The sequence below is a fragment of the Thunnus maccoyii genome, chromosome 8, assembly GCF_910596095.1.
Source record: "Thunnus maccoyii chromosome 8, fThuMac1.1, whole genome shotgun sequence".
Classification (NCBI taxonomy): Eukaryota; Metazoa; Chordata; class Actinopteri; order Scombriformes; family Scombridae; genus Thunnus; species Thunnus maccoyii.
In genome coordinates this window covers 27,500,001-27,522,160 of record NC_056540.1, presented here as the reverse complement: position 1 = coordinate 27,522,160, position 22,160 = coordinate 27,500,001, and the positions used below count along the sequence as shown (strand labels likewise).

The 22,160-nt window shown below is 38.8% G+C and overlaps 1 protein-coding gene across 13 annotated transcripts in view; it reads right to left on the bottom strand.

Annotated features, from left to right (window-relative positions):
- Nucleotides 1–754: 754 nt before the first annotated feature.
- The window catches only part of ldb2a (LIM domain binding 2a), a 100,665-nt gene continuing 79,259 nt past the window's right edge, over nucleotides 755–22,160 (bottom strand). For 6 of the 13 annotated variants that reach the window (XM_042419702.1, XM_042419706.1, XM_042419707.1 and 3 more), the window contains 5 exons: nucleotides 18,319–18,402; nucleotides 13,539–13,662; nucleotides 11,356–11,409; nucleotides 10,436–10,584; nucleotides 755–2,713 (listed from right to left, as the gene is read on the bottom strand). In XM_042419702.1, the coding sequence (XP_042275636.1) occupies nucleotides 2,483–2,713; nucleotides 10,436–10,584; nucleotides 11,356–11,409; nucleotides 13,539–13,662; nucleotides 18,319–18,402 (642 nt within the window). In that variant the 3' untranslated portion in view covers nucleotides 755–2,482. Of the gene's footprint in view, nucleotides 2,714–10,435; nucleotides 10,588–11,355; nucleotides 11,410–13,538; nucleotides 13,663–18,318; nucleotides 18,403–22,160 lie in introns of all 13 variants that reach the window. The other 7 variants (XM_042419705.1, XM_042419701.1, XM_042419704.1 and 4 more) reach the window with 7 other exon arrangements.

Sequence of the window (22,160 nt, the reverse complement as noted above, 5' to 3'; positions counted from 1 at the left end):
GTTACATTAATGCAGTTATTTTGTATTCTTTGTATTATTACACTTGCACATTACACATAGCCTATTGTTTATACTGTGAACATTTGCACATTCCAAGTCAGTTTTGTGTACATTGTATTTTTTAAACTCTATAACTCTCTTGACATAGAACATATATTTTTAAACTTATTCTTAAAATTTTATTATATATTTATACTACCTGTTTTTTGTGGTTGTCATATTTTTATCACTTTGTATCGATACATAATTTTTCTCTTACCTTCATTTTTTTGATTGTTATGCACCACTTCACCAAGCAAAATTCCTTGAATGTGAAAACTTATTTGGCAATTCCAGATAACTTCATCCAGGACAAACAAATCAGTCCTTGAACTGCCTTAAAGAACCAAAATTAGCTAGATGAGAATTGATATGAGAAATGTAGTTTCCTACAGTGTAAGTAATACTAACCACCAGATCTCTCTGACATCTGTTCAAAAGATCCCAAAAAGATTTGTCAAATTGATTGTTTTAATCTCAACATGAGGTCCACTTAGCAGCTGTTCTGGAGATTTCCATCTTATCACAGTCTTCCTCAACAGATGGAGTTTGAACAGTTGTCATCTGTTAAGAAAGGTTGTGTGATATGACTTAAAAAGTTGCTAAGTGGACCTTGCGGTGAGATTATTTTGTCATCTTTTTAATATCAAACTGCTCAAAGCTAATAGGTGAGAGAAAACATGCAACCGTGAGGCATTTCCAAACCAAATTTGACTCCTTTGTAAGCACGGTTTATTGGCACACATAATGGTAAAGCATACATACCAGACATCAGATATGACACTGAACACCTCTGCTATATAATGTACAAATGGTGTCTAATAATACTAGGCTCAAACATATTTAGAAATGTGTTAGCTTCCTTACAAATGCACAAATAAATACCCATAAGATCCAATTGTATAAAGACATCCATCGTTGTCTTCTTGCCCATTTTCAAACCAAAAGTCCAACAAAAGAGATCAGGGATAGTTATCAATTCAATTAAAGATTAAAGAACAATTGTGAACACAAATATACAGGGATCGCAAACCATTTCTGTGGGGTGGATGGGATTTTATCTGTGCGTCTTTAAAATGTAAAATTTGTCTCTTCCTACAGTATGTCACAAAATATACAAGAAATATGATTATGTGACTGTGTCTGTTAACTTTGTGGCTTTGGTTCTGCACTAGCTACAGTAGAGAGGATGAGGAACATTAGAGTTTGGTTTCTGACAGAGGCAAACCAGCATCCATCCAAACCACCCAACAGAAATCTGAACCTCCTGTACAAAACAAAACAGCTGCCATATCCAAACTGGTTTCAGTGGCTGATTTACAGTGGACAAAATAGATTCCACCTCTATTTACAGAGCTACAAACCTTGTAACAGTGTTCCCAAACTGATGAACCCAAAAGGAAAATCAGACTGATGCGTTTTTAAAAAGTACATATATCAAAGAAAATAAAAATCCTATAAAATCATGCAGGAAAAGGCTTTAGTATCAGTTTGGGAATAGGTCGTTAAAGGGAAAGAAGTCAAATTTTTGTCGAGGGAGGAAAAAAAATCAACATTGATGCATCAACGCGTGTCGGCAAAGTTCACATACTGATTGGCAAAATTACAACGTGTTTGCAAAGGATTCTGAGAGAAGAAAAATACCAATAGACTACGAACACAATCAAACTGGTTTGCATGAAATCACAATCTGTGACGATCGCAGTAATGTGGAAAAACAGTCCAAGGACACGATTTTTCCCTTGTTTGAAAGGAGTCCATGGCGGTAGAGAACTTTTATTTCCTCTGAATTGGAAATAGAAATAAACAGCAACAGCAGAAACAACCCAACAGCCAACTGAATTTCCAATAAAAATGCAATTGCCTCAAACAATGTTTCATTTGTCTCCAATGTTGTTAGATGCTTCCATTGGCTCTGTTGGCTGTTAAAAACACCTTGCCTTCTTCACGTTGAGCTTGCTATTTTTTTGTTTGTTGTTTTCTTCTTAATTTCTCCTACTGTCAGCATGGTGACTTGTGACCTGCAGGTCAACCAATCACAGCTGTCGTATTCCACCAGATGAGAGGTTTGTATCTGGGGGTCCAGGGAGGAGAATTTGATCCCCAATTTTCCACTGTATTCTTGAAAAAAATGCCCACGCCTTGCTATTTTTACATTATCACTGCATACGCCTTGTATGCATTTGTTGTTTCTGACATGTGGATATTGCTGTGCAATGCTGCCAGTTCTCAGTGTTCTGCTAGATGTTACAGTGATTCAGAGAAGAAGAAAATATCCAGGACAGACATATTTTGGCTGGACAAGCGGTTAGTTTGCAGACAGGGGTTCTGATTCAGTACAATGTTATGAGGCATAGAAGCACTGCCCTCAGGGGAATGGGGAGAGGTTAAAAAGTCCAGTCCACATGGAGTCAAGGATCTGCTGTTTTCTTCTTCTTTTGTTTTACTGTGAGGGCTGGGGTGCTGTGCTCTCAGGCTTGCTGTCCTGGGCGGCGGCGGGTTTGCTGCTCCAGGGGGCGTTGTTGCCCAAAGCTGGGGAGCTGTTGAAGTCGTCCTCGTCATCCAGGCCGTTGGTGGCATCATACTGTGTGTTCTCCAGACGAGTGATCAGGCGCTCATCCTCGTCTCCAAACTCGCCACCCATTAGGGTCGGCTCGCCTACCACCATCACGTCCTGGAGAGAGAGATGGAGAGAGAGAGAGAGAGAGAGAGAGAGGGACAAGGAGAACAAATTCACAAACCAAGAACAAAGAGAAATACAAATGTTCTTGTACTTTTAAAAGGTCATGTTCTAGCTGTGCATCCTTATTTGTTACACTCATATTTATGTCACTTAGAGGCACACCTCGTGGTACATACTTGCTATTTGAATGTTGGCAGTGAACTCATGTGCAACAGCAGCCTGGTTTTTGACTTGACCATGATGCATTTTTTGTTTATCCAGTGGGGCTTTTAGTGTTTTTTTCCACACACAAAATGTGTTCTTTCTAAGTGTGTATATACTCTTAAGTAAGCAATATCAATAACATCAGTGATGACAGCATTCACTGAAAAAGGCTGCTTGACACTGTCTAAAGATCCAGGAATACCTAAGAAAGGGGACCTCGTATTTACAATATTTAAAAAAGATATGTGTTCCCAAGGTCAAAAATAAATGTCTATGGTCAAGTAACAGCAACTATTTTCTCTGCCTGGATGTAAAAGCGGGACCATCGCCCATTTAGGGACCAATCTGCTTCCCCTGGCTGTCTGTACCATTTCCAGAGGTTTTGGATCCGGTTCCTTGTCCTGCAGGAGATTCAGCCTCACCTCATTTTTCTCCCTCTCCTGTGTGAATGATGACCTTATCTTTCTTTCTCCCCTGTGTGTGTGGTTTCTTGTCTCTCCTGCTCTGAATGGTGTGATGTGAGTCTCCCCTGTGTCTATGTGTAGTCTGTCCTCTTCCTAGGTCTCCATGGTGATGGAGGTCGCATGACTCAGGTCCTATTGTTTTTGGCACCACCTAGAAGTTGCTCAGTGTCCTCTTGATCACATTCTTCATATATATTAAAAATCTTTAATAATAATAATCTTCATCCTGTTTTCCATGCTGTATTTCTGTAATTTGTCTGTCTTATTCTATTCTGCACACACAACGTCTGTTGCATGTCTATCAGTCCTGGGAGAGGGATCCCTCCTCTGTTGCTCTTCCTGAAGTTTCTACCATTTTTTCCCTGTTAAAGGAGTTTTTCCTTATTGGAATAGAGGGTCAGAGGCTGTTGCATTGCTGTATAGACTGAAAAGCTACCTGAGGCAAATTTGTGATTTGTGATATTCAGCTATAAAAATAAAATGTACTTGACTTGACTTAAATGTACTTTTAATATTTTTAAAAATATTTTAAATTAAGTAAGTATATACTTTTGTCCTATTGCTTACCCCGCTACATATCAGTGTATGAATCTGTAGATAGGTACAAATATACTGTAGGTAATAAAAAAGTTACATACCAGAAATATTTTTGAAAACTGTCTGTTATTCATATTTTCCCCTTATTTTTCTTGCTTCTTTCTTTATTAACCCAATTTTTTGTTTGTACTAGTTTTATGTATTTTTAAAGCTGTCTCTAACTAGTATACAAAAATAATTCATTCTTCACACAGGCAACCGTGACATATTTTTGGTTTTGTGCAGGACCATCCATTTACAGCCTGGGGGTGATTCAAAATGAATATGCTAAACTGAGTGAGAAATCACCAGAGAAGAAATTAATGCATATCTGTTTCATCTAATTCTCAGACCAAAGCACCATCTGTATATCAAGTGTACACACACCCATCCAAAAAGATCTTATTATGTTTGCAATACTTCAAATTAATGAATGTGCATGTTGTCCGTCTCGTGAATTTTCATCCTTAGCAAAAGGATTTGAATTTAATCGATTGCTTTTTAAAGAGGGGGGCCAAAACTACTACAAGGTCATAAAGACAAACATTAACGAGCAGCTGATTTTGTTATAGTTGATGATCTATTTGTGCTTGTGTTTGTTTGTGCTGTATGAGGAGAACCCAAACCCCCTACGATGGGAGGTGCGCATCTTCCTGCTTCAACACAGACCCCCTGCTTGCGATGGAATAACAGTTGGAGTGTGTCTGTCTGTGTGTGTGTGTGTGTTTAGGTAAGACGCTGGTGTATCCAGTGAACCCATCCGTACGGTCGACCCCTCTCGAAGCACTCTGTGCAAATGAAACCTTCCCGTACAGAAAGCGGATTCCCCCAGCGCTCTGTACCCGCCCCAATCAATACTCATCATGTAAGACATATTTCACAGAGATGGCCCTCTCACAGCGGGTCAAGGAAGGGAAGGAGGGAGATTTATCAATTATCCACTGCTATCTGTGACTCTTGTGATGTGAAGGAATCCTGATAATCTTGAATCCTAATAATAATAATTCCTCTGCCCTCGGTGAATGAAGTGAATCTGATTCTGTGGACAAATAATCACTGGAATGTAATTTGTGGATTCAAACACTGATCAATAAGGTCTGAATCATGGCCGCATTTCTTTGTGGGTTATGAGTCTTTAAATCACATCTTCCTTTGACTGGCTAAGCATCTCCCTGCTGGCAAGCCCAGCGCCACCCACCGTAACCTGGGAAGAAGCTGTACAGTTAAATGGAGCGCACGCTTCACTGGCCATGTGTGTCAACGCTGGCTGGCTTGGGAGAGCTCGCTCTCCTCAGCCATCTCCTCTGCAACACACACAAACACACAACCCCAGATAAGCTTACTGTACAATCACACCCTAACACACAATCATACACCTGAACACAAACACAAACAAAAGCACTCGAATGCATACTCAGATTAACCCTATGTATTGTCTACAACCAACATATACACAACACCACAACTGGTCACACATATCCCATGTAGATAAACACGCATGCTCGGAACAAACATACTTGATCATATCCAGCGAGCATTCATGTAAACATACAAACAAAACAAGACAACTTCGCACACTCAATCCCCCCCCCCCCACCCCCCAACTCAAAACACACACACACACACACTTTGGTGAAGAGCAACAATGGGGAGAAGCAGTTTATTTATCCAAGCCATCCCCAAAACCCCCCCTAGCGACCACTTCTACACCCCACTATGCCTTAATCAGGCTAATTAATTTAGGTGAGCTTTTCAACTAAATGACAATATCCACACTGATTTGTCAATTTGCATAGCTAATTAAGTCATTAGCTAAAAACGTGCCGATTGCCAACAAGCCTTGCATTCACCATCTGTTCCTGTGAGGGGGCCTGTCAACCTACCTTTGGCCAATTTTGGGCCAAAAAAAAAAAAAAAATCCCTCCGACGATAACAGCTGGTGGCTAGTCTGGGACTGGGGAGCGCTAATTGTGAGCTAATTAATACTGTCTACTCGTCTACTCATCTCGTTAAGAGTTAGCGTTCGTGCTAGCTAACCGTCGAGGCTTCTCTTCATTCACTCAGCAGTGTCATTAGCATATTTATACAGAGATTAGCAGCAAGTATGACATATTTCCTCCTCAGGCCTCCAAGACAACAAGTGGGAATCTAAAGAAGACATGGCTGAACCATGATGACAAGGAGGTCTGGAGGTTGGACAAAAAATATTTTTGTAAGTTTACTGACCTGAAGCCCCTCTCAAGAAAGTTGTGCATTCGGAGTTAGAAAATGGCAGACATGCGTATGTTTATTTTTTGATTTCACAATCAAAATATGAAATAAAATTAAAAAAAACAAAACAAAAAAACTTAAGGATAACACACTTGATATTCTATATTTCTCTTGTACCATCAAATACTTGAAAAAAACAAAACTAACAAAGCATTTGTCCATCTTTCAATACTTTTCAACTTCCCTGTCTTCCTCTGGGGCTCAGTAAATATTTAAAACAGGTCACTAATATGAAATCATACTTTCATTCTTAAAAAAAGGCTCAGTTATTTACTAAAAAAGCTAGGCATTACAGATATTAGTAAATGCCACTCAAACAGGAGTAATTAGTGCATTTGTTGGGGACTATTTTCAGCAGCGGATTAATACACATTTGTTGCTTTAGTGAGTATTTCCAGCAGAGTGGTGTATGTGGGAACGACATGATGTTTATGGTAATGACGGAGCATGTCACCCAGTGCAACAGTGTGGCTCTTTGGCACAAAGGAAGAAGATATATCAGGCTTTGGATTCACAGTGAATACTAATAGGATCAGTCAAAAAAATATTGAATGAAAAGTATCAAACATAAATTCTTTCATAAAGACTTTCTTGTTTGTGCCTATCAATAGTGAATTAAGATCATTTGAGTCATGCTCTCAATGCTAGTGTCACATGACAGTTTTGTATTTTAGCTGGTGTTCAACTGCAATTTCCTTGTTCCATATGGAACCTTGTAATATTAATTTTTTAAATTATTTTCAGAGTAAGGGTTACTGTTTGTATACAGTGGATGGACAGTTAATTAAGGGTTTAGTCCATAATACTGTATGTCTTGTATTACAAATACACAGACTGACACTGACTTTCAGCATGAAAATGAGCAATAATTTTGCAAAACCTGCGACTAGAGGCCTGCCTGGGTAAAAGGATCAACATATTTTCAACTCTAAATTTAGTCCACTAGAGGTCAGTGTTGCTCATTCTATGAGTGCACTAACACCCTCCCCCCTCCCCCCTCCCCCCTCCCCCCCGCCACTCTCCCCACCTTTCTTCCCCTGCACCTCCTCTCCTCCAGTGACTGGTAACCCCCCCTTCCCTTTGCGAGGGTCCACTCCTTATTGTCATTGGGCTCACGTAGGCTTATGCTCAGCCACAAACGAACAACTTCTCAGACAAAGACAGCAGGCGCGCAACATATGTAACCAGCATGTTACCAGCCACGCTGCCAGTCTTTAAGAGGTGTGTGAATGCAAGGCATGAGTGGTGCGGGTGGTGTGTGTGTGTGTGTGTATTGGTGTGTGTGTGTGTGTGGGAGGGTGGTGGTGGTGGAAGGGGGGGGGGGGGGGGGGGGGGGGGTATTGATGGAGTACAGTGTGTGCATGTGAAGGAGGAAGGGGCTGGGGGTGGAGGGTGTATACAGATATCGGTGATAATGAGAGCTGGCACAGAGCCAAACTGCCTTCTAGAGAGAAAACAATTGCGCACGCTGTGTGTATATGTGTGTGTGTGATGTCTATATGTGTGAAAGGGAGAGGAAGACAGTGAGGGCTACAAATCTCAAAAGATGACGAGACAGCTAACTGTGGTCCACAAAAAAGAGGGACAGTATGGCATGTGTGTGTGTAGGAGAGAGAAGCCACCAAAGTGAAGTTTTCTGGCCTGAACTACATCAGTCTGGTGGAATATTAGAGAAACAGGACAACCAGTCAACCCAGTACTAAAATTATTCAACCAAACAGGATTTATTGAGTTGATACAAGTTCTATATTATACCTATATTTTGCCTACTGTGTTGTGTCTTATGTACAAGATGAACAGATTAATGCCAACCAGCTAAATTTTAACATAGACAAATTTCAGTATTGGTATCTGCACACTTTAGCTGTACTGGAATGATGTTCAAAAACACTGGAGTGCTGCACCAGCATGGGTACAGAATAGCAAATTAGATGCAGCAGTGTAAATATAAAACAGTATGTTTCTAATGAGCAGTGTATGTAATAGGTAGAGCCTCTGCAGACAACAGCAACAGCATCAAATTCTCGAGGGGAGTGCCAGGCATGTGGTGTAATACTCAGCTGTTTAAGAGGCTGTTTAACCTCTAACCGTGTCAAGTGGCCTGTTATGGAGACATGTGGCAAAATCATGCATTCATGCCCCGAAACACAGTGAGGAGAATCATAAGACTAGATTTTCCAAAAAGTTTTCTTGTCTGGGTGAATCTTCCGATTGTTACGATTATTGGTTATTGGGTTGTTTAATGTAGGATTATGATTTGTCCTCTGCTGGTATAAGGCAATGTAGTTCATGGAAGGTTTCCTCATTTAAAGGCAATAATGTACTGTGTTCAAGATTTACTCTACAATTGAATAGATGTGATAGAACATTCAGTCATAAAAAGCTAATCTTAAACTAATAACTGTAGAGTTTAATTGTCTGACATTGATCTAAATACAGTTTTAGGGAATTCTTTTACCACAACCAGCTTTAAATTCTTAGGATAACATTAGATAAAAGTAATTTCTTTGGTCACATACTGCATCTGCTGAGTGAAATTTACAGTAGAAATGCACACAAAATATACAAAAAATATCTGTATTGTAGATGCCAGAATAAAATATTGGCATGTCCACACTATCACCCAATATTGGCTCATCAAAGATATTAGTTTTTTATAGTACATTTTGGCAAATGTCCTTATTTTATCTTAATTCATGTTTTAAATATTGTTATTATATGTGTTGTATTAATAAGTGTTATTTATATAGATTTAGTTTACAGTTATTGTTCAAAATATACTGTTATCATCTTATATTTACAGCTACTGTAAAGTTTACTGTTACATATCGGGTCTTTGTGCATAACTTTCAAATAAGTGTTTCTGTAACAACAAAAAAGGGAAAATTTTGGTAATATTCTCAAATATGGATGTTGATATCTGCCTCAAAAATTCAATACAGGTCGAACCTTTTTTGTCATCAATTGCCATCAAATTGCTTGTTTTGTATTATCACGCAAGACAAAGAAAACCAACAAACCTCACAATTTAGAAACATGATTTGGGAATGTTTGGTATTTTTGCTTAAAAAATTACTTGAATGATAAATCAATTACCAAAATAGTTGCTGATTATTTTTCTGTTGATTGAATCATAGATGAATTGACTGATCGTTTCAGCTTCTCATCATGTCCAGTTTCTTCTGCAGGCCACAGAGCAGTATTACAGGAGCAGTTAAGAGTTTACTGATCACTCACTTTAACTGCAAATGCTCCTGAAAACAGAAACCCTCTTGTAAGCCCGCTCTGCTCTTGCCCCAAGACAGACACTATCACTCAATTACCAAATGTTACAAAAGTAGCTGCAGTAAGAACTACTGGACATATGAAGCTCTTTCAGTATTTGATTTGTTTGTTTGTTTTTTTAATCTTAGCCTTTATTTATCCAGGAAAAGTCAGCTGAGAATCTCTTTCACAGCAGCGCCCTGTTTAATATGTTTCTACAACATGCAGAGCTGCAGAGTACAAGCTACTGGTCCTCTGGGCAGTTTTAAGTTCAATGCCTTGCTCATGGGCATTTTCAAGGATGGTGGCTGAGAGAGGGCAGAGTGTGACTTTCCCCATTCCATTTTTTTTTATTTGGTGCTGAGATTCAAACATATATATTTTTTAAAACCTTGAGGCTACGACCACTTGGTTGAGCAACGAGGTCAACTGGGTCTTTTTAAACATACATATTCTGAAGTGCATGTAGCATGCTCAGAGAGAAACTGGTAGAAAATTATGGAAGTAGTTATATTGCCAGTAAGTGATACTATACTACCTGCAGCAAAGCTGCAGAGGAAGCCTTTTATTTATTTACTTACTTTACTTGTTATTTATAAATTTAGTTGTTCTTGTACTATTTTCTGCTTTGATGATTTTTAATGTCGTTTGTGTCACTCTTTATGAAATTTGATGTATTTTCCCTTTTGTCTTTTGGCGAGATGTTTTCATACAAGTCCCTCTGGGATTCTTTGTCTCACCGCACAGGTTTGAGTTTCCTTTCTACCCTCCTCTCATGGTGTTTTTTTTCCCTCATTCGGGCAAATAAATTAAACCTAATAGCTGCAATACCATTAGGAATTTCTCGTGCCTGTTTGTAACCCTGCAAACATGCATGTGGAATTAGAGAGAAAAAAAGAAAAGAGGAAGCAAACCGAGTGGAGCTGATGCTTACAGGTACCTGACTGGAGAGGCTGAAGTTGGTGGCGGGGCTGCGTTTCTTGCTGGCGGTGGTGCCCACGCTGCTGTTGGCGCTGCTGGCTGAGTTCTTCCGTTTCCTCCTCTTCGTGGTTGTCTGTCGGGCAGGCTCAGCTTTGGCGCGACCAGCAAAGAGAAACAGAGGCAATGCCAAGAACATAATGCATACAGACGGAGACAAGGTGTGGGGCTGTGTGCTGTGGGTGTGCGTCTGTTTGAGGTCATATAGTACAGGCTCAGACAGATGCAGAGGCGTGCAGACAAAAATTGTACAAAATATTTGTAAACATGCATGCATGCAAAGAGAACACATGTAAACGAAAGCACACGTTACACAGAGGAGAGTGACTAGCCTACAATGATCCATGCTTTGTTTTCTTCAGAGGTGAAACCACACAAGAATTAACATCTCCCAAGACATGCACTAGTAAGAAAGAACCCCTGTATCATTTGCATAAATGCTCTACAATGGACCCTGATGCTCAACGTAATGTAAATTTGTTAATGATTTCGGCGCTGCACCGATTGCAATGTTCCTCAATAGCATGAGCCAGATTAAAACTGCTCTGCTGAGGCAGAAAGCACATTTGTGTTTGTCTTACTGAATATGATTTTATACCGTACCCATTGTTGCACATTTGATGCATCACCATAGATGAGATTGGTTGTGTTACTGTTTTAATCACTATGTGTTAGCCGGTGCTTGAGAACACGCATTTAACTGGCACATGTAACCTGTGTTTGTTATTTATGAAAGGTATTAGCAATATTTTGTAACATGCAGTTGAGCATCCATTAAAAACACACAAAAATGTATTTCATGGCATTCCATCGAGCAACTAGAATGCTGCTTTTCTGTCAGACTACAGAAAATTGACATCGTAAGAGAAAAGATACCTTTTTTGTGATTTGTGGGAAATATTTCCGTTTTGAAGTTCTGTGGGTGTCCAGCTGAAACCGGAGCCAAAATTAGTTTTATTTTACTCAGGTGGTTGAATAATTTCTTAAAAGCACTTAAGACAGAATGAGACCAGAGAAACAGAAAAGTGAGGGAAAAAAGTGAACATTCAAAGCCAAACAGATGCTACTTTATACCATTGGGAAACTTATGCTTTAATGAAAGATGTTTTTCCAATTATGAGCTATACATAATTCCTGACGGTGCAATTAAACCACAAGTGAAAACATTATTATTAAAAAGATATGAAGTACTGACACAGGTTAAATAGAGATCTTGGTGTTTCTAGTATTTACAAAATAATTTATGTAGTGCATAATTTATGAATACACGATTTTGCAAATTCTGCCAACATTTGTTAGAAAACATTATTCCTTTTAATCTCAAGAGAGACAAGAAAACACTGCTGTGATCTTCAAACAGATGTTTGAAAATGAAATACATTTTTCGAGGTTCTTACTAATCACACCAAGGGAGATGCTTTCATATTCTGTTACAACAACCAGCAACTCATGATACAAACAAAACTGAAACTATAAATCAGAGGCAAGAAAATAAGGGAAATCAGTATCTTTCCTCTTTTGATTCCTGACTTTGACAGACGTGTGTGCAAAAACCGGGCCTATTGTCAGAGACAATCATTTCTGTTATCCGACTGGTTTCCTTCGATGCTGTGCCGGTGACGCACTAAAATCACTTCCATTTCCACCAAAAGGACTTATCAGAGCATAAATGTGCCTGTGGCTTCCTTCCTGGCTAAATCCCAACCAGTTTCCAGGCTGGAGAAGAATTGCAGGAAAAAGGGGAATAACACGCCACCAATAAGGAAAACCACAATTCAAGCTAAACTGCAAAGTTCAGACAAACTGCATGTCAAAATATAGATAGATGACATGAAATGACCCTGAAAAACAGTCTTAAGTGAGGAGGACTGGCATGAAGGACACATCAGACTTGCTGTACTTAATATTTAAAAACTTAACCAACTTATGGACTCAAAACCAGAGCTCCCTAATTAACTATATTGAATAACACAGACTGCATTTTAAATTAAACAATATCCCACATAAAGCTGTTTATCATAAATCACACATAATGCTATATATATGACAACTGCATCACCCAGAAAGCATTTAATATCAAGCTGTGTTCTCTTTCCATTGTGCACAATTAACCATCAATACCAGAGTCCTTTTTCCAACAACTTTATATTCATAAAATGCTTTCCATGTTTTTTTTTTTCTTCTCTGTTTTTTCTTTTCTTTGAATAACGTTGTCGACGCCTGGGAGCTGCTGGCCGGGGAGCAGGATCTACTAGTTTGATGACACCCCGCACTCTTAATTAAAGTTACACAGGTCTGAGTCAAAGGCTTTTTGACTGGTGTTGGTTTTTAAAGACATCTCGTCACGCCTCGCTAAGCATTGCTGTAATTTGCAGCCACTACAATGTGTCCAAAAAAACTCGGCTTACTTCTCCCCAGCTTAAGACAGCACAGCCAATTTAAGCCTGGTACTTTTCAAAAACCACCCTTAAAACATCAATCATAGAAAGCTGAGAGGCCCGTTAAGATGGGCGAGGTTGAGATTCAAGAGGCAGCCCTGAATTCTGATTAATTTCACATACCTGACAGGCAAAACATATTTAAGGGATTAGGACATATAATGGCAAATTTGGAAACATAAATGATGCAATAAAAACACCGTCTTGAGAAAAAATATTCATATTCCTACAAAGTGAGTGACGGCACAGAATTAAAAGTGAATCAAAGCTGTTTTTTAAAGGAAAGCAAGTCACTTAAAACCTCTGTAAAGGAAACATTAACACTTAAGATTGGATCCACAACATTTCATAAAATTTAAAAGATTTTCTGTTGCATTTATCCAGTTTGGATTTGACACTGTTTGGGACAAGAACTCTCTGGACTGTTCAGCAAGCCAGGTGTATAAAGATTTCATAAAAATCTTTGCTGAATAAAACCCAAAACACATATTTTCACATTGGTCCATGTTCCATATTTGTCTGAATTCTGTGTTTTACTGAAAAAAGCTATCCACACCTGTTGCTTTCAACTGGCTTTTGAACAGTAAAGATATGTTTTAGCAGTACATAGTAGGTAGTTACCTGGTGGGGCTACCATTCTCTGCCATTTTTGGAATAGGCATGTCTTGAGACAGTCGCGGGGGCTGAGGTTGTAGGTCTTGTGCCTTGACATGAGCTCCTGCATTGGCTCCAGGATGACACACAACTGCAGACACAACAGGACAAACCACACGTTCAGTTAAGGTAGATTTATTCAACATTTGATGAGAGAACGGTGTATTGTTGACTGCTGCGGCTCTTATCAAGCTAAAGCAAACAATGCCCATAAAAAGGCTGTGTTTGCTGCTCAATTAATCACCCACAGAGTGACTTTAAGTGATTAATTGTGCAGTAAATCTAGTTTTTATGGACACTATTAATAAAGTACCTTTAAAAAACAGGTTTATTGTCAAGTGCTTTAGAGAGAAGCACAAGAAAGACAGATAAAGAGAGAAAGATGGGCAGGCGGATACATTTTAATATGAGCAGCATTTTGTTGGGCTGTTTACAACTCACAGCAAAATGTGTACGATACATACATTCATGCGAGAATACACACCCAACAAACACACACAATGGTCCCTCGTTCCCACACTGTGCTCCAACAATATTCTCCAGTTAAAAGGCCCCAAGTACAATAGTCAGTCTGGAGAAAACTGTAAATCTCTGGTGATTTGCACTGAGAGGAACCAGGGGTCAGCCTGTCATCTTGAATACATCAGGCTTAGCTTATCCAGATAACATCTGGATAACATTACAAGCCGGTCAGCCCGCCTTCTTCAGCAGCAGCAACCATCCAGATGCTTGTCTGTGCCATCTGAGGATGATGATTGGACAATCACTGGTCTGTCTACAGTGCTGGACCAATCACAGGGGAAGAAATCTTGGGATCAAACTCCAGGCAACCTGCCCTGTGTTTTCCTCTGACTGGATTTAACTGTTTTGTTTTTTTCCCTAACCTTTTTTTCTGTCTTGAAAAATTTGACAGTTATACTTATACTTATCTACAATTAATGTTTTCAGCAAACTAAAAAACTGTAATGAAATGTCATCATCTACTTGGTTTTCTTTAGGGTAACAAGTAAGAAACTACTGATCTTACCCCAATTGTGACCATGAGCACAAGCTGTTGTGTCTACACAAGATCATATGTGTTGTTTTGGCATGAACTGAGAAACAACCCACATTAGTTTGCTCAAGTATGAGGACTTGCTGACATTGGAGCCCTTTGCTCACCTTGTAAAAGCCACAAATACATATCAGGTGTTGTGTAGAATAGATTTTCTTGTTGTTGTTGCACAATCAGCTACAACTTAGATTCCATTAATGGATATTTTAAACTTATATCACATTTCTGGGCTGAAAAATCTACCCAGCAGAACAAGTCCAAATCAACTCAGACCTACTATTCCAAGCGATGAGTTTTCAAAATTAAACAACAAAATACGTCATCGTCTCCCTGAATGACACATATAATCGTTTTCTGATCTGACGCCCCTATCAGCAGGATGAAATCATTTGTTGTTTGATTATGATTAAGTTAGGTTTAGGCACAAAAACAACATGGTTAGGGTTAGGAAACAGTCGTGGTTTGATTGAAATAACTACGTTGGGTTAGGGTTGAAAAGGAGATGTGATTAGCGGTCTCCCATGTCAATGTCTGATGTTTTCTTGACCCATCTATCCACCATCAAGGATCTATAATGACATCCCGCTACTTCCTCTTTTGCTCCCGACAGACAAGACTCATAATTACAACAGCCGTTAGAGGTCTTTGTCTCTTAACCTAAACATCTGTCCTTATTAGGCCATTTGCTGAAATGACTGATGCTGTCGTTTTTCTTGGGAGGACAGCCTTATTCCTGGACCCACTTTGCATTAAGAAATGCTGAAGTGATTACCCTACCAATCTCACGAAGAAGAACATACTAGAAACATGTAGCAAATGTCATCAGTCTTGCTAACAAACAAACGGTTGTTGTAGCTGCAGTCTAATTTAAATCATATGGCCAATGACTGTATTTTGGGTAGTTTCCCAGTCAAAATGTGATGTAAGGTCAAAATTGCTGCAGTGGAAGTAGGTGTGAGTTTAGTGTTGCTCAAGGGCACTTTGACAGTCGTTACTGGAGGAAGCAGTATTGTTAATCATTCACTGCATGCTCAAATGATCTCATCTGACCTTCAACATCCCACCACCCTTACATTTCTGATGTCAATTCTAATCAACATGCTCATCCTGACTTCAGCCATACTGTACGGCAGCTTGGAGCTGAAAAGAACAGAAAAAAAAAAACAATGACAGCGCTTTGAAGGATACTGTATCTGTCAGTTTTCGAGGGTTTTATACAAATCACCTTACAACACCAGGAATCCTTCCAAAAATGTTTTAGCGTGATGGATATTCAAACCAGGAATGTTCAGTCAGGGGTTTCAAACTAGCCATTCTAACAAACACAGACTCAGCTGCTTACGCCAAATTACCCTGAATAAACATAGTAATGTCTGTTTCTATTCCCTCTGTTAGGACGGCAGTGTTTTGATGCCACGCAGCTCGAGGTAAAGTGAACATCCCTGTAGCAGACTAATCCCGTGTTCTCCTCTGATAGTTCCCTCCTGACACAGTAATATCCCTCCCCAGCTCAGCCAACAAGCCCTGGCTCTCAGCCTGAAAACAAGGGCTATTTTCAGGCTGAATAGTAGGAAGCCGGCAGCTCCAATACATGGAAGGGTTTAAATACTCCAAAGGAAAAAAAAAAGACAGAGTGTATGTGTGAGTGAGAAGGAAAAAGGCTGGTTGTAACCCCTTAGCCAGGAAACCGTCAGTCTTTTTTGGAAGGACTGATAAATGCTGGGAAAGGCCTTTTCCAGAGACACATTACTGCCAGTTTAATGTGAGGAAAGGGTGTATTTTACCTTGACAACCTCAGATAACAGTGGGGGGAAAATATCATTTGCAAAGTGTGTGACATGATAGATAACAGTAACCACACAGCAGTGGTTCCCAACTTGGAGGTCAGGACCCCCAGAAAGAGTCATGAGATGATTCTAAGGGATCCAGAGATGATTACTGGAGTGAAAGTAAGAAAATCAAAACTCTGCTACACAAATTATGTTTGTTTTTATACACTTTTCAGTAATGTTTGCTTTGCTGCTTGTCAAATATTATGTAGTTTTATCTCCTCTTGCCTCAAAATAGTATCCAGATGAAACTAACTAAAAAGGGATGCTTTGTTAAGGTATTATTACTTAGATGCTTTACTGAGGTAGTATTAGGGTCACAAGCAAAAAAAGTCAGAACCACTGCTTTACAAAATAAAATCTCAATGAAATAATTCTTACATATTAATGTTCAAAACTGCAAACCTCGGAAAACTCTCATGTTTATCAATAAACCAAATAACATTGCAATGTAGTTTATGATATTTTCATTATTACTGAAATTAAAGAAAACCTCAGAACAAAGTCCAATCCCTCGTTAAGAATTAATATTTTCTGTAGTGTTTAAAATAAAACCACATTGTGCTCTGGGAAAGTCAGCCAATTCCTAATTTGCCAGACGCACAAGGTTTTATGTGAAATATTTCAGTTTTAGACCACTGAGGCAATGCGAGTCATTTCGATAGAACGAACCATTCTTCAAATGCAAAGCTGGGACTGTTTGGACACAAACAACTTAACCTCATCCATGAAATGTGTGTTGTCTGAAAACAAGGCATGATCCCTGTTTTATTCGCTGTGCACTGACCATCTGAATCACCTAAATAAAAGAAAAAACAGAAGCTAAATCTTTAGTGTGTAATTACAGATACTTGAATTATGTGTTTTCTCTTTCAGTGGCATTACAGTTGCTTTTTGTATCGAAAATCATTGTTATAGGAAAACAAAAACAGCCACCCTGCTCCCTCTCTCTCTCTCTCTCTGTTTTTCTCAGTTATTATAAGCAGCGGAGGTGCCGTTCCCCGATTCGCGCGCCATTTCACAATTATGAGTCTCAACAGGGAGCGTTCATTAATGTTATGCTAATTTTCTGTATCCAATTAATTCTTCTCTCTCCCCGTCTCTCTCCCTCTCGCTCTTGTTCTCCCATTTGGAAATAGTAGCTGTCAGTCAACTATGGCGTTGAAAAACACAAACAAAACCCTGTGAAATAATCACTAATGTATTCAGCCGGCTTATACTTCCTATTTCCGTAAATTAAATTGCTGCGGTCAGGTAGAAAAACATGTATACGGAGAGAGTAAAGAAGAAATAAGTGCTTATTTTTTTGTTTTGATGCCATGCACTTTTGAAATTATACACTCAGGTTTCAAACGCCCAAGAGTCATAAAACGTGTTTGGCACATAAATAACAGCATAAGCTTTCAATTCCAGTAAAAAATGAAAATAAAAAAGAGAAAAATAGTTACATATACAGTCACGATATGACCTTAAACAAACTGAAGACTGATTATGAGAAAGCAGGAAAGCATATCTTGACAATGAAACTCATTGAAACTTGAATATTCAAACACTGATCTATATTTGAAATAAAATATCACAGACTTATTGTAGAGAATGCTATATAAACATGTCATGGACCTTATTAACTATGACAAAAAATGACTATTCTGCATGAAGAACATAAATATACATAAATATAAGAGATTTAGTCAGAATATATGAGTAATATGAATTATAACTTTTTAAACCTTACATGAATTGTTTCTCTGTGTGCACTAAGTCTGAGGAGATCAGAGCAAACACAAAAGCAGAATGACAGTCATAGACATTGTCAGACACGCACGTGCACATGCACACACACAAACACACACACAGCCCTTACCCTGAGGTAGTTGAGGGTGAAGTTGGTCAAACCCATGCGAGTGATGTTTTTGGACAGTTGTTCCAGCACCTGAGGGTCTTGTGCCTGAAGCAGAGAAATGAAAGAGCAGCAAAATGAAAATTAAGGGCAAATGCACATATAGGTTATGTATTGTGCATGTATATTGTTATGTTTGCATTTAGCTGAATATGACTAATTAAAACTAATGATCTAAAAGCAATTAGGCTAAGTGGCGTTCATTGGATATGCACAATCGACACATTCACACCCTCAAGTCATAAATGCAAGTGCTTAACATTGTTACTGCAGTGTTGTCATTTAAGGATAAGAAGAAGGTAAATGGAAGCATTTTTAACACTATTGTCAAACTAATTAATCAACATTACTTATTGTTGTTCAATTAAAAATTACACACAATTTCCATTCCATTTCTTGATTTGATGATGTTGCTGAGTGCATATAGAGTATGTAGGGTCTGGGCTGCAGGGAAAATTAATTTAATAATGCTAAGTTATTAAAAGACTAGCCAATAATTCCCTGCCTTTTATTCCAAGCGTCGCTACTAAGTGATGTAGTCTCGTTGACAGTTGCATCATTGCCACAAAAGATTAAGAACTGACCATCAAAACTGCACAATGAACAAAAAAAACACACACACACACAAAAATGGCAATTATAGAACGAAATCTGATTGGAAAAAAAAAATGAAGACACATGATTATTCACCAAGCTTGTTTGCCACTCCAAGAATAAGCAGTCAAATCATAAAAAAGCTGTAGGTATTGACAGACCAAAACAGAGCCCAGACTGAGGAGAAGCAGTGAGCACACTTGCATTCACCGCCTCATGAAAAATGCATAATTCTATCTCCTGTCGCATCTCTGTGTGGAGAAAGTCAAGAGGGAAGCGAGGGAGTTCTTCTGTACCGTCAGCAGACCAACGTGAATGACAGGAGAAATGAACTAGTGTGCATTATTGGCAGCCAGCGGATCAGCATCTGAATTACTTTACTCATCAAGTAGAATTAGGCTAAACATACTGTACGGGAATTTGTCTTGGCAGCGCTGGTGCAGCGATGTATCAACAATTTGTGAAGTAACACAAGTAAATACTGGCACATATGGTGCAGGGACAACAGAGACGCTCGGTTCAAGAGGCCAGAGGAAGACAAACAACCCAGTACAAACTCTAGAAAAACACATTCAGAATTCAAGATGCATGGCGGTGGGCCAAATAGGAAGTTTAAACAGCGAAGACAATGTCAGTGGGCATCTACAGTACATGAATCAAACCTAATGCGAGAGAAGTCAGGATGCTGCTTGTCAGTAGAGGACTGTGACTAAATACATTTTCTCAAGTACTGTACATGAGGAGAATTTTGAAGTATTTTTTTTTATGCAATTTGAGGTACCATTTTATGATATTTTACTTATTAACTCCACGACATTTCAGAGGGAAATATTGCACTCCACTTCATTTATTTGACAGCCACAGTTGTATTAAAACACATTTTACATACAAAACATACCATGAGTTTGTAAAATATGACACAATAGTATGGATTAAACTACCCAACCAAATATGAAGTCGTTAAAATTGAAGTTTAAAACTGTGAAATGATGCTTCCACATTAAGGCATTAGTAGTAATATTCATATAACATCAACACAACAAATACTTTTACTCATAATACTTGAAGTACAGTTTTTGTAAGTACGATTTTGAATGCAGTACTTTTACGTGTTAAATTCTGTTACTGTAAAGTAAAGGATCTGAGTACTTCCTCCACCACTGCTTTTTTTTATTATTATGTTAACAGTAACAGTAAACAGTAAAATCAACTACTAATACCAACATTTCATGTGGAAAAAATTGGATTGACAATTTTTGTTACTGACTTCAGTACAGTCTGAGTTTTTGGAGTCAGCATCTAGTGGGCGTTAGAGGAAGTGCAGACATGATGGTGTTGTACATTTTATTACAGAGCTGAATTGACAGTTGAAATCACTTCACTGTTATGAAGCTTAAATTTTGTCAGTAGAAGAGTAACAATGACAATAAAGTGATGACAAACAGTCTGTGGAGACGATGTGTGTGACAAGGCTGTTATTTGAGACCGAATGCTAGCTTTTATTTGAGACTTTATGGTAAGCTACTTAATGTCAAAAGTAATTTTGTAGACCTAAACAATGATTAAATGTAAAGCAGGCATGAGAAGAGATATCTATATGTTTCTCTCATACTGCACTTTTTTTTACTAACACTTACTCTTTCCCCTTGTCCTCATAGGTTTTTGGTTTCTAAGTAATTTGAGTCGATTTTAAACTGTGTTGAAAGGACGTACTTTTCCTTACAGTCAGTAGGTGTTTACATCATGTTGTTGTATTTACTCTTAATTATTAAGTAAACTCTTTCCAGTATTTCTTTCCATCTCACAAACACAAACTTGATCTGAGGAATCACTCATCAGTCAGTCATTGCCAATATCAGTTACAGCTCCCTTCTTTCTAAACATTTGGAGACTTGGATAAAAGCAAACTTTTCCAAACACTTAATCTTGAGGGATGGTGAAGAAGTGCAGTAGTAGTCCGGCTCACTTCAAAAAGTGGGCCTTCCTGTGTCTGTATCTGCTTTCATTAGTCCAAGCAACGATCAAAAGAGTGAACTCACTCGCACAAAACCACTGAAGATCTGGCCAGGACCCACAATACCCAAAATATTCCACTCTCCAGGAATTAGTGTGAATACCCAGAGGGGCCAATTTATTGGTGAGTGAAATTCATATGAAGATTTGGCCAAAAAAGAGGCTGGCTATACAGGCAAAGCTGCTTCTTACACACACCTTTAAGTCCATGGGGGTAAATAGAAAATACTGAAGGAAGGAATCTTGTTTTATTTATAAAGCAAATGGGAGGAGCAGCATGGAAAGCAACTGTACTGCATATAACTGCTTAGAAGGAAAACCCATGCAAAGGCCTTTAAACACCAGGGATGTGACGACTACATGACACAAAAATGCTAAATACTCGCCTACGAATATTTAGCATTAAAACTATTCCTACTGGCAGCGATACGAATTTGCGACAGAAACACGAATTTGTGAAAGAATTTGAAACAGCTCACTCTTCAGAAAAAATGACGGATTCAACATCATCCAGTGATGATGACGATCTCTGACTTGCATTCGGGGTGTCGTCCACAGAAGCAGCTGTCTGTCAGCAGCAGTTCCTGGGGAGCTGAGAGGAGTGTGGCCGACTAAACTGCCTTCACCACGCTTACTAACAGCAGAAATTTACTGAACCAAAATAGTTTTCATGTCACCTCTATGAGAAGAAATCGACAGTGTTTGTATTTATTGATTCATTGATTTTATTTCCCACCGTAGCGAGTGAGGGGAATCTGCCTGTAGTGAAACAGACAAGCTCACACAGACAGACTGGGAGCCTTGATCAATCAGTGTAGATACGGTAAATAAGTTCTCACATACAGCAGGCTATTTGTGTGATTTAAACAGCTTTCTGTGCAGATTATGCTTCACTAAACGTGACAGAAATAGACTCCTCTGTGTCCTTTGTCATACAATACATGATGATGAGAAAAACACAAGAGCAACAGGTCCGTTGTCATCAGGAGTTGTGACGTGTCGTTGATTGCGAATAGATTGGTGCCTTTATTCGCAGTGCGAAAGCTCAGAAAAATCGACCATTTTCCAAAAAAATAATTACATCACTTTTTTGCCACTTAATATTCGTGTTCTGTGTGAAAGTACTCATGACCAAAACAACAGTTCAAAAAAATATATTGATGTGCGAATCAATGGCACGAAAAAAAAAACGCCTCCAA